This window comes from Oncorhynchus tshawytscha, linkage group LG19, assembly GCF_018296145.1.
Source record: "Oncorhynchus tshawytscha isolate Ot180627B linkage group LG19, Otsh_v2.0, whole genome shotgun sequence".
In the NCBI taxonomy this organism is placed as follows: Eukaryota; Metazoa; Chordata; class Actinopteri; order Salmoniformes; family Salmonidae; genus Oncorhynchus; species Oncorhynchus tshawytscha.
The window spans coordinates 25426757-25439979 of NC_056447.1; the positions used below are offsets into that span (position 1 = coordinate 25426757).

A 13223-nucleotide genomic window follows, 5' to 3' on the forward strand; every position below is an offset into this window, starting at 1 on the left:
CACACAGGACTCAGGAGACAGAGAGAGAGAGATAGAGGTGGTGAGATGGGGTGTAGACAGGACAGGAGAGCCGAAGATGGAGAAAATAATGGAGTGACAAAGGGTGGAAAAATGCAGTCAACACTTTTCTGCCTCTTGTTTAAGGCGGGAAACTAGTGGGTGTAACATGGGAAAGAGAGAGCACCATGGGACCTCCGTAACAGCACAGCGTTTGCCACCCCGACGTAACTGCAACGTTATCTCAACGTCCAAAGAGCCTTAGGAGCTGATAAGAACAAAATTAAACAACATTTGCCCTGTCCATGCAGCAGGTTGTGATGTGGTTTTAAGGCGAGGTAATTAACTTAATGGGTCTGGTCTACAGGAATGACGAGGGAGGGCTGCTGACTGACTGACAGCTACTTCCTGTTGTCGTACTGTAGGTAAGCCCATCCTCTACAACAGGAAATGGTTCTGGACACACTGTACATCCTGTAAGGAAAATATCACTTCCTGTCTGGACACAAGCCACCTCCTCAGAGGAAAGATGCGCTCGGCAAATTAAACACCATGGCAACAGAGGGAAGTATTGACATGCAGGGGAGCGGGAGAGTAGAGCAGCTGGAGCTGTCATAGATAGACAATGATACACACACATTACACACACACACACACAAAATAATATGCACAAACAGAACATACACACAACACACGCACAGACACTATCCAAGCAGCCAAAAGTACACGATGCACCAATGCATGATGCACCGCCTGCTGCTACAACACACATCTACTTCAAACTCACAGCTCCTTCCCCTGACATCCAGTGCAAAGTTCAACTACTCCGAAATACTGTAGTCAAACATGCAAGCTTGAATGGAACATGAATTCACAACTTCACATACACTAAAACGCAGTGTTGAGAATTGCCAGGGATCCTCACGATAATATCAGGATACGATATGTTTTGCGATTCGATACTGTGGTTATATGGCGATTTGATGTTCAAACATATTGCTCACTATATATGTCTGCTGCAGAGAGACAAGAGAGCATGAGAAAATGAGTTTTCACCAGTCATGGAACGGAAAGTGCTGAAAATATGTTGGCTCACTATTTAAAAAGAAGATGCAGTCCAAGCTATAAGATGAACAATACCAGAGTTTTGGCGCAGGTACAGCCGACTAGGGCTTTCTAACTATACCATTTTAAAAAAGGTACCTATAGCTTGTTCTCCACCTTGGAGTCAAAGTATTGATATAATATCGTCCAAAATAATATTGTGATATGTAACTATATCGATCCCCCCCCATCACTACTAAAATGCACGCTAACACTCTCCCTCTCACTCACACACAACCAGTTGTATCAGAGTAGTGTGAAAGGTGAGCAATAATCCCCTTCCCTGGTGTCTCGGTAGCAGAGAGAGCGGAATGACAGGATCAAAGGCTTTCTGGAAGAGCTGTCGGAAATCAATGGAGTGAAACCGGCAAGGATTATACCCTCATGTCCTAGACACATACACACGCCTTTCACAGACTATTCAAGCATGGCTGTGGAAACACAATGGCCACCACGTTATACAGTTAGCATTACTGTAACTTAACGATGGAATCTGCAGTAGGGAGAAACAGCGCCACTGGCCACCCCACCACCGTTACTATTATTTCAGTTGCCGAGCTGAGAGAGAAAAAATGGCAATACATATTGTGCTCTTCTATCGCGCGCAATGAAGTCCGAGGGGGAAAACAATGTTATTTGCAGTAACTTCTTCATTGTTGTAATATCGCAACCAGACGTGGTTGTTTCACCATTAAGGGTTCCAGCTTTAAGCAGTGGAAATACCTCTGTTCCTATACAAATGAAAGTGCTAATTAAGGAAATACAGTGATATTTAACTGCTCTACAAGTCAAATATTAAGAGACAGAGGTGGGTGTCTGGGTGATGTAGTGACTAGGTGGGGATGTACCTCGGTCCAGGGGCAAGGGAGGGGGGCTCAAATCTTCTGGGTACAGTCTGTACATATGGTGTCTCCTCCTTGGCCTTCAGAAAGCTCTTGGCCTCCTTGGAGTCAGCATCAACCTCTTTGGATACACTGGAGACGGAAAAAGACAGACAGATACTTAAACCCAGGACTGTATTAGTGGCAGTCTAACGAACATAAGTAAATATCATCAAGTTACGTAAGTCTGTACATTTCTCAAGAAAAGGACACACAGACAAGAAGCCATGGGTTGGCTGGCATTTAAACAAATTCCCACCCTCTCTATAATTCTCTCACACACACACACACACATAAAAATATCAGTTTTTCCCAAAAACGGCACGGCTGATGTTTCATAAACCCCTTAGGCTGGTCACTGTTTACAAGCCTATGCTTTTGGTTGAGTCCCTCGCTGGTAGTACAAGAATCCCCTCCCACACAAACACGAATCAACATCCTGTAATATCTGACAATACTTTCCCTCCATCTCCTGCCAAGTGGTAATTTTTTATTCAAGGCTATGCCTCTGCCTCTCACTCTTCTGTTTCTTCTCCCTTTCCTCCTTAAACCCTGCACTCGCTTCTAGCACCCCATCTACACAACCATGTGGTCACTTAGGGCCCCTGGTCCAATTTTATTTTAAATATACATACATATATATATATATATATATATATATATATATATTATGTCGGGGTTCTTACTATTGTGAGTAAGAATAGTAAAACACACCAGGTGCAGGGGGTGAGAACGTTGTGGTGATTTCCATTTGGAGTGGAGAAATAACAACAAGTAGGGCACTGACAGCTGTCAGTGTAGTTAGCTAGCATGCTAATGTTATCTAGCTAGCTAATGTTATCTGTTGTTGCTACACCGTATTCAAAATATTAGCCAGCTGGCTATGCAATAGCAGGTTCTTGAGCTGGATTTGTCATAAGCATTTAGGGAAAACTCTGCCACAGATGGATAGGGGAAATCAGTATCTTTGAATTTGCCATCTATTGTTATCTCAAGTTTTGCCATGTTCCATAAATTGAGTCCGCCATAGAAATAAAAATAATAAGATGAAGCACCCGTAATATGGATAGCCTGACCAATGAATGATTTGGACTACAGATACATTTTTCTACATTGTAAAGACAGGGTGCAAAATTTGGTAGGCTGCTTGCAGGCTATTTCGATGCGCTACAGCAATGCCAAATAAGTCCATGCTCATGCCATTGTTCTTATAGCTAGAAAAAGTGAAATGGCAATGACTTTGCTCATGATGCATGTCGCAAATTATATGTAACACCATCAGTGCATCGGACACGAAACAAAACACCAAAACAAATGTAACATCACAAAATAGATAAACAAGTTTGTGACATTTTCTTTTGCGGGTACCTTTTCAATAAAAAACAGGCAATTGTGATTTCTAGCTACACTAATCAAAGCAGTAGAGAGAGCATGGTCAAAACCATTCATCTTTGGGGAACAGGGGGAGCGGGCTTCCAAAATGCAATCACATCACAAGCTATTTTACCATTTATGAAATGGTCATATTGTTTAGATACAGACCAGTTTACCCAATGGATTATGATAATTTGCTGGTAAAAAAGTGGAGGTGCAAAAACACAAGTTTCCACCCTGTATTTTAGAATTGCAGGAAATGTACTGCAAAACTGCACATTATATCTCTCTACCCAATGACACAATTATAGAATTTAATTAAATGTGTTGTAAAAAATAGCTAAATTCTCTCTCCACCCATTGCAAAATTTGTAGAATTAAAGGAAAGTTACTCTGCGTCAAGAGAGGGGCCACAAATGTTTTGCCTCGAGGTGGGGGGACCCCCAACCAAATCTCGCTTAGTGACTCCAAAAGGCTAATGCCGACCCTGAGTGTAGTGGATGATACAGCATCTGAATCCCTCAACAGACACTGCACTCCATCAGATATAATAGACCTAACTCTCTTCTCAAATAGAACATAATGACAGGGATAAGATGTGCCAATACACCACGGTGTAGGAGAACAGTCCAATACTAAGGTCAACCAGTACATCCCTCTGGGAATACATTCCTTAAGGGGATTGCATCCATTAGGGTCTGGGTTATAGCTGCCTGTGTGCAATGGTAATCATATGTTGCAATAATTAGGGCTTTCAGAGAAAATAAACAAAGTCCTTTAATGTGCTTCATATTATATAGATAATACTACTGGTGAGACCCCGATTGAGTAAAAACACTTTCCCAGCACATTATTTGGCCTGTAAACTGACATTTGGTGTTGTAACTCATAAATCAAAATGCTACAGTATGCTGTGGAATTCAGACACTTTCTCAGGAACAATGTGAAGGTTTCAACTGTTAGGTTGCACTGCCATCAGGTGGTCAGAGTGTACATCTACCAGTATATGCATAGACCCCTCCTGTCTCAGCCTCCAGTATTTATGCTGCAATATTTTATGTCTTAGAGGGCTAGGGTCAGTCTGTTATATCTGGAGTATTTCTCCTGTCTTATCTGGTGTCCTGTGTGAATTTAAGTATGCTCTCTCTCTCTCTCTCCGCTCTCCCTCCCTCCTCTCGGAGGACCTGAGCCCTAGGACCATGCCTCAGGACTTCCTGGCCTGATGACTCCTTGCTGTCCCCAGTCCACCTGGTCGTGCTACTGCTCCAGTTTCAACTGTTCTGCCTGCGGCTATGGAACCCTGACCTGTTCACCGTACGTGCTACTTTGTCCCAGACCTGCTGTTTTCAACTCTCTAGAGACAGCAGGTGTGGTAGAGATACTCTGAATGATCAGCTATGAAAAGCCAACTGACATTTACTCCTGAAGTGCTGACCTGTTGCACCCTCTACAACCACTGTGATTATTATTATTTGACCCTGCTGGTCATTTATGAACATTTGAACATCTTGTCCATGTTCTGTTATAATCTCCACCCGGCACAGCCAGAAGAGGACTGGCCACCCCACATAGTCTGGTTCCTCTCTAGGTTTCTTCCTAGGTTTTGGCCTTTCTAGGGAGTTTTTCCTAGCCACCGTGCTTCTACACCTGCATTGCTTGCCGTTTAGGGTTTTAGGCTGGGTTTCTGTACAGCACTTTGTGACATCAGCTGATGTAAGAAGGGCTTTATAAATCAATTTGATTGATTGTCCACCAGTGGTCTAAACTTACCGGACCTCTTCCCCAGCAAAGTCAAACACCTTAGTGATGGTGACTTTAGAGGGCTCTTTAGGCTCTGGTAGTTGAGGTTCTGATGGAGCCGAAATGGGCTTCTTCGGACTGTCTGTGGGTGCAGCCTGGTGGAGATAATAAAACAAAACAGGTGTTAAACATCAGAGTCCAAAAACTGAAAACTTGATTCCAATGCAAAAAACATGCACAACCACCAAACTTTAACAGGAACCCAGGTTCCAACTATCATATGCCTGGTGTATCTCTACAGGCCAGGAGTTGTTATATTTGGTGCAATACCTGCTGTTTAGTAGTAGCCTGCGGCACTGGGGTAGGTGGCTTGGATTTGTGACCAACATCACTCAGAAAACTGGCCCACAAATCATCTGCCTTCTTCTTTTTCTCTTCATCCTCCTCCTTCTTGGGCCTGGGAGTAGAAAACTCTCTCTCCTCCCCCTGCTCTACTTTCTGATCCTCCACACTGCCATCATGCAGTGTCTCCTCTAACTTCAGTCCTCCTTTCTTTCTTTTCCTATGAGGATTGACAAGTGCAGTAGGAAAATAATGTACAAATATAGTAGTACATTGTCATCCACCAATTCCAGCAGACTAACAACATGGACTTTACAAGAAAAACTGAGCAAAACAAAGCAATCACTGCACACCAATGGTCTAAAAACTGAGCCAAACACAAAAGTGTTGAATCACTCACCTCATGCCAATGTGTTGGCCTTTCTTCTTTTTCTTCTTGGTGACATTATCAGACTGTTGGCCATGCTGGTCATCCCCTTCCAGACCATCCTCTTTCACACATTCATTCATGTCATCTTCACTAAGGTTGTCATCTATCATTCAATCACACAACAACCCTGATTAGAAGACTTGAATTGAATGACAAATACAGTAGCTTTCATCAAGCATACATGAAGAATATGACACCTACAGTGCATAACTACTGTATAGAGTGGTTATGATGTTCTGTCACGTGTAATAAAATATATAGTCAACTCTAGCATTGCATGTCTATCTGCTTGTGGAAGTAACCTTACCAGATGGGACATAGTCTTGATCTGCATTTGAAGAATAGCCATCGGAATCATAATCTGAGTAATTCATAATTTCCCCTCCAGAAAGAGCCTACACGTTCTACCAATAGTAAACACAGCGGGGAATGTATGGATAGTTGGCTAGATAGCTGTCTCCAGTAACGTCAGCAAGTTACAAAGGCAAAGCACCGGTTGTCTGACAAACCCTGGCTGTAGCTAGTATCACGCGGTTACAAAATAATTGAGAAATCTATCAACTGTTTCTAGCTGTATAGCTTATTATACCTACAACTAAATTAACGAACAAATACTAAACAAGTTTCTACACTATGAAAACGTGTGGCTTTGGTGACTAGCTACAGGGAGGAGCTCAATGAGTAATTATCTGGTAGCTGTTGACTTCCTGTTCTACTACGGCAAGTCCACAGGATCAACAAATCGTTAAGAACGACGGGTTTATAGCATATTTGTTGTTGGAAATTAAATACCGGTTTCTTTATCGATTGCATTGTTATATTTGTACATGTCAATACTCTTTGTAAATTATGTTCAACATGCTAGCTAGCGTATTACGATTGTGAAATCGTTTTTGTAGCCCTTTGAGTATGTTAACGGCGTGACGTCAAACCACGTCGTGTTGACATCAAGCTACATGAGCTAACAGATATATTCAGGAAGATCAACCAACCCAACCCTTGTGGACTTGCTAGATCCAACTTTAATGTTCTCATGGTGTTATTCGGATATTCGTGGTCTCATGTGCATAAGACATGCATAACGGATATAACGAGATTGGGTTTGTTCAGCAAATTCTTAGCTTGAATTTGGTCCCAAGGAAAAATGGCACCAATCGAGGCAACGACACATCGCTTAGCGACTTCTCAGGTGAGATTCAATCTCGCCTCGCTCTGTTGTATCCAGCCGAACAGTTTTCGCTGTAAACCTAAAGTGAATGTTTCGTTAACCGATTTAACGTAGCTAACTAGTAAGCAATCTAAGTTAACATAGATAACGTTAGTTTATGTGAACGTACACTGAGTAGCTAATCTTGTGTTAGCTGGCAATAACAAGAATATTAGCTATCGTACAAGCGGACAGCTTTAAATTGCCCCTAACGTTAATTCATATATTAGTCACCAATGCAGTGGTCTTTTTTAGAGAAAGTTCCATGTGTTTGTGAGAAATATTATTCTCCAGTCTGTGTGTGAGAGATGTGTATATAATGTTTAATCTTTAGCAGTTTATATTATTTTGCTGCGTTATATAGGGGTCAGTTTTACATTATGAATGTGAAACATGGGTACTGGGTAGGTAGTATTGAATTCAGAACACGTGTCAGAGACAACAGGCATGTGTGTAATGTCTGTGTAACCCAGCATTTCCCAAACTCGGTCAACGTTTTTTAGTTTTTGCCCTAACACTGAGTTTGAGTTGATTTATTCTTGCTTACAGATAAAACATAAGAAATGCATAATTTACATTACTAATAATTGTAAAACACTAATTTAAAATACATAATACGTGACATCAATCTTAGCTCTTACTTTCTGAAAACAGCAGTGTTGGTTAAGGGCTTCTAAGTAAGCATTTCACTGTAAGGTCTATTACACCTGTTGTATTCGGCGCATGTGATAAATAGAATATTGAACAATTGAAAACATTACAGGAAATGTTTCATGATGCACATTTTAAATATTAAAATGTCTTTTTTTTTTAATTAAATTTGTTTGATACAATTTTTAGGAGAACCGTTAAGAGCTAGAGTTATTATACAGTCTGATAGCAACTGATTCAAAAGATCAAAGCTTGGTGAATAGTTTATTATTTGAATCAGTTGTGTAGTGCTAGGGCAAAAACAGAAAACGTGCACCGAGTTTGGGAAGCCCTGGTGTAACCTCTGGGCAATTCCTTGGTAACAGAATGACGCTGAGACTCTGAAGGTTCACTTTAAAATGCACGCCAAACAAAAACGATACAACTCAATGCACAAGGACTAGCTAGATCACTTTTAACAGTTAACACAGGAAATAAAATAACACATTTAGGCTACTTGAAGAACAGTGCAGATGCAAAATGTAGTAACAGAATGATGATAAACAGATTTTATGTGACCATGTTTTCCAAAAACTGTTAAGTCTACTCTGAATTAAGATTCAAAATTCTGTAGAAAGAATTAATGGGGTGTCAGCTATGACACCTTGAGTTGAAAAACAACAACAGAATGACATCATGGATACCTGATCAGTACTACAGAAATGCATAATTATGGATATGAATGTCATTCTCTTTACATTGGTGTATCCTGAATAGGTACACAAAGGTAGAAATATGCAATATCATGCATATTTGGGTATTATTCTACAAACTGGTTATTTTAATGAGCTCTGCCCCCGAACAAGACCACATTTGGTCCGGACTGGACCAAATCTGTATCAATCATAGACTTCTGAGTTTCACAAGTTTGGACATCATAGTAGAGTTCAGTACAGTGGAAAGGGGGATACCTAGTCAGTTGGACAACTGAATGTATTCAGTTGAAATGTGTCTTCCACATTTAACCCATCCCCTCTGAATCGGAGCACAGTATAGTTTAGTTGAGTATAGTTCAGTGCTGTAGAGTATTATACTGTACTCTAGTTTGCTCTACTGTACTGAACTCTACTCCACTGTAGTACTGAACTATACTCCACTTTTCTTTACTGAACTGTGCTGTCCAAACTTCTGAAACTAGGCGTCTATGATTGGTTCAGATTTAGTCCGAAGTCAAGGCCATTCCGAACCTGACCAAAAATCAACGTTGAAATCAAGGCCAGGGCGGACTGACCAAATTTACATTACTTTTCAATGTCCAGGGACGTCTTGTATTGGTTGGTGGTCAGTGGGTGAGGATGCTAGTTACAGTAAATGGAAAGAGAGTGGTGAAATTAACTGGAGGGGGGGTTGCCCAGACTGTTTTCACACTCTTGCTTTTACCACAACACAACAGAAAAAAGCGGTATACTAGTGGAAGGGAGGACTGTAACAGGTGACCCAACTGTGGTTTGTGACTACTATGATTTCCCATTGTAGACAATTCTATTGCAGTAATTCTGTTATATATTTTTCCCTCATTCTATTACTGATTTGGTAACAGAATGATGCATTTTAATTAGGCCCACTTAATAATTAACACAATTGTCATCAGTAGAAACACGATAACTAATTGGTAGATCTACTATTACTTTTACTATCCTCCCTCCTCATGAGGGAGAGAAATGAGAAAATATCTTCGATACAGTACTGTGAAAGTATTTGCCCCCTTTATAATTTTGTCTACTTTGGTGTATTTTTTTTTATACTGAATTATCAGATCTTCAACCAAAACCTTATATTAGATAAAGGAAACCTGAGTTTCCAAATCAAATACCAACGGTCAAGCATGGTGGTGTGATGGTTTGGGGATGCTTTGCAGCCTCAGGACCTGGACTACTTGCCTTAATAGAAGGAACCATGAATTGTGATCTGTATCAGAGAATTGTACAGGAGAATGTCAGGCCCTCTGTCTGTGAGCTGAAGCACAGCTGGGTCATAAAGCACGACAATGATCCAAAACACACAATCCAAGTCTACATGAAAATGGTTATACATTTTTTGTTAGTTGTAAACTCAGGTTCCTTTTATCCAATATTAGGTTTTGGTTGGAGATCTGATAATATTCATAATAAAAAATTGGGAGAATCAGAAAGGGGGAAAAAATGTTTTCGCAGCACTGTATGTGGGTTTTTTGGGAACAGAATTACAGTACAGTAGGCAATATTTTTTTTTTTAACTTAAAGGCAATTCATTTCTCCAAAACGAAATATAAATGTTGATATTAGGCAGGGGTCTTTACTTCAACATATTTCTAATATCTTTTAAGACTTTTTCTGGTTAATGTTTTTTAAGACCTCTTTTCCATTTGTTTGACCAGAAATCAAAGCATTTGCTTATTCCTAACTTTAGGATAGAAATTGGTTGGAGAAATGTGTATATACATACCTTAATAAAAAACGGACTCTTGGCTTTCCTTTGACATGCTCCTATGAACTTCACCTGTTGGTGCTCATGGGTCCATTTACATGGAATAGCTCTATTATATCATGATGCATTTGCATTTTTTAAATTTTAGTCATCTAGCAGATGCTCATATCCAGAGCGACTTACAGCAGTAGTTAGGGTTAAGTGCCTTGCTCAAGGGCACATCGGCAGATCCCCCCCAGCCGGGCTTGGATTCAAACCAACGCCCTTAAACCTACCTACACTTACTTCCTTCAGTTGCTTAACTCCCTCTGCTCTTTCACTCAGAGATGTGGTATGGAGTCTTCTTGTGGGCTGCTGTCTCTTCACTGGTGTTCCACCTCCCCGCTGCTCTCCTGGCCCTCGCCACCCTGCGACAACACAAGATGGCCCGCTTCATGCCCATCGCCATCCTACTGATGGGCATCGTGGGCCTTGTGTGTGGTGGAGTCCTTACCAGTGAGTTACTCACCTCATCTTCTGATAAGCTATAAACATGATCCATTATAGTACACAAACATCACTACTCATCAACTCAGTGCTCAAAGCCATGATGTTCAAATTATTTTATACATTGCTCTCAACAAAACAAAAATATTTGTGCTTGTAGGTGCTGCCATAGCTGGGGTTTACAAAGCAGCAGGGAAGAGGATGATCTCCTTGGAGGCCTTGGTATTTGGAGTGGGCCAGTCCTTCTGTGTTCTCATTATATCCTTCCTCAGAGTCCTAGCTACACTCTAGCACAAGGACACAGGAATTCAAGAAGGGAGTGAGGGGGAAAGAACATGCAATCAGCAGGACGGCATATGCAAGAGACAGCTGTTCCTTCAGAGGCCTTATTTTCTATAACCGTTACCGGATGACTCTTTGTTTGATACATGATTCTTTTCCAAAGTGGTATATTTCAGGACTAACCAGAGGCTCTGTCTTCTTCATTCAGATTGTTGTGTGGCTGTGGCACTATACTCTGAACTAGCCTTCTCATTTTGTGAGTTATATGTGTATCATACACATGGCTGGGAATGAAACATTCCAGAAAAATTGCACTCTACAATTTGGTTGAGTAAACTCTTAAGTTTTACTGTTCAACGGCCTGTAAAAGACTAGCCTATACATGTCTGAGCCTGCATGCCTTTAGAGAAACACTAAAGGAGAACATTCTCTGCTCCTCCAAGTCATTCAGCTTAATACAATGTCTTGATTGTGAGGTGTAATATCTTTACAATGAGGCACAGTGCTCGATGATATGACATTGGTATTGACATTTTAAATATTTTAAGTCAGACATAGCTACAACTTTAAGCTTTGTTATTTCCACGTGTTTTATAGCATTAGAGATTGTCTATACTTTAACGTTCCTACTTGGGGTGTGTAAAAGAAAGTTTGTACATAATATTTAAGCCCATTCCAGTTTATTCTGTAAGCATAGAGGCATTCTGTATATTGCTGAGAACCATGGGGCCCTAAACTCAACTCTCGACCTCGAAGCTAGTTCCGCAGCGTTTTTTTCATTGTTCCCTTCTAATCAAGGACTGATTCAGACCTGGGACATCAGGAGGCTGCAATTAATGGTCAAGTAGAACAGAACACCATCAGGCTCTGGACTTCAATATACCACTGCCATAAGGAATAGAGTTGATCCATGTATTTTATTCTCTTAAATATTTTTCTATGTTGTTAGGGGTATTTTCAGATGGTTGATCAGCGGGTTACGTCCAGTGTGTATGCAACACTTCTTTCTGAGTGAAATCTTAACAGTAGCAGACTGCACTTGGTTATCTGGCATCAACACACTTATAGAATTGTATATCTCTTTCAAGAACCTTTGCAGCATTGCTCAGTTTTTGTTAATTTTATATTGGCCTTGGTGTTAATGGTGAACAGTATATAGGAATAGTGTAATATATTGTTACTTTGGCATTGATTATGCTAAAGGAAGAGGCAACCTCACTCTAAACCATGAATGTGAATCTAATTTCCTTAAAATCCCTTGTGGAATTTCTTAAACTTTTACCAAAGAGAACCAATTTAGTTTGAACTGAAAGCCCCCATGTCCGAAAATCCTACTTTAAGGATTTTGACAGTGTATCTTGAGTATAAATCTGGAGTCGTGTGTAAGGACAAGGGTAAAGTCAAATTTAGCAAGAAAAAACAAATCACAACTTTGCAGAGATCTCTTATTACATGCCAAGAGTAGCAAAGACTAGTGAAATGAAGCATTAATTACAGTTCAATAATAAAAACATTTTAGTTTAACACCGCTGCATGCAGATTGTCCAAAACTATCAGCAGATTAGTGACCTCAGTGTAGTGGTCATTATAAGCGCAGTAAATAATACAAGGGGTGGATTGAGAGCAGACAGGTTATAGGAATAAATTAGGATATTGAGGTTGGCTTGGCGATAACACTACTGGGTTGTGAATCATTATTGTAATGTAGACATTTGTGGTGATTAAAGTTAACAGCAGGCCAGAGCTGGTCTACGTCCTGGCAGTGACATGTTGAAAGCCATGCTCTGCTTATCTAAGCCTTGGACACCTCAATTCCAGAGTTTATTTTTTCTAAAGTTCTTTAACTTTCCTCATTGTAGCATGACTGCACACTGTTTGGTTTGTCTCAATTTCCATTAAGTTAATGCTTTTTATTTATCATGTGATTTGAATCCATGGATTGATTTTGTTTTTTACAAGGTTGATTTTATTACAGTAAATTAAGTGCCAATTGTTAATATTTTCATGTAATAAAAAATGTTTCCATTAATCATTTGAGTAGTGTATTGATTTACACCAGACTGATTTCAACTCATTTTGACAATACTGCATGACACCAGAGTAAATACTGATTATTTATCTCCTGCTCTATCTTCCTGCCTCTCCATACACACAGATGGCACTCCTGTGCCTTTACTGCCTCCACTAGCCAACTCCCAGCAGCAGCATGGCTCAGTGGCGGACGGAGGGAGTAATGTGGCGTTACCAAGGAGAAACTACACACAGATGACTCATCATGAGGGGG

At 40.4% G+C, this 13223-nt stretch overlaps 2 protein-coding genes across 3 annotated transcripts in view; one reads left to right on the forward strand and one right to left on the reverse strand.

Moving 5' to 3' along the window:
* The window catches only part of LOC112218533 (craniofacial development protein 1), a 46628-nt gene extending 40058 nt beyond the window's left edge, over nucleotides 1-6570 (reverse strand). The window contains exons 1-5 of one of the 2 annotated variants that reach the window (XM_024379397.2): nucleotides 6176-6568; nucleotides 5839-5971; nucleotides 5427-5658; nucleotides 5127-5251; nucleotides 1950-2075 (exon numbers count right to left, since the gene is read on the reverse strand). In XM_024379397.2, the coding sequence (XP_024235165.1) occupies nucleotides 1950-2075; nucleotides 5127-5251; nucleotides 5427-5658; nucleotides 5839-5971; nucleotides 6176-6242 (683 nt within the window). In that variant the 5' untranslated portion in view covers nucleotides 6243-6568. Of the gene's footprint in view, nucleotides 1-1949; nucleotides 2076-5126; nucleotides 5252-5426; nucleotides 5659-5838; nucleotides 5972-6175 lie in introns of both variants that reach the window. The other variant, XM_042301509.1, reaches the window with a different exon arrangement.
* A 51-nt stretch (nucleotides 6571-6621) lies between these two features.
* Nucleotides 6622-12968, forward strand: LOC112218534 (transmembrane protein 170A). Its single transcript, XM_024379399.2, has 3 exons — nucleotides 6622-7057; nucleotides 10496-10666; nucleotides 10818-12968. Exons 1-3 carry the CDS (start codon nucleotides 6943-6945, stop codon nucleotides 10946-10948), a joined length of 417 nt encoding a protein of 138 aa, XP_024235167.1. The 5' UTR covers nucleotides 6622-6942; the 3' UTR covers nucleotides 10949-12968.
* Nucleotides 12969-13223: the final 255 nt, after the last annotated feature.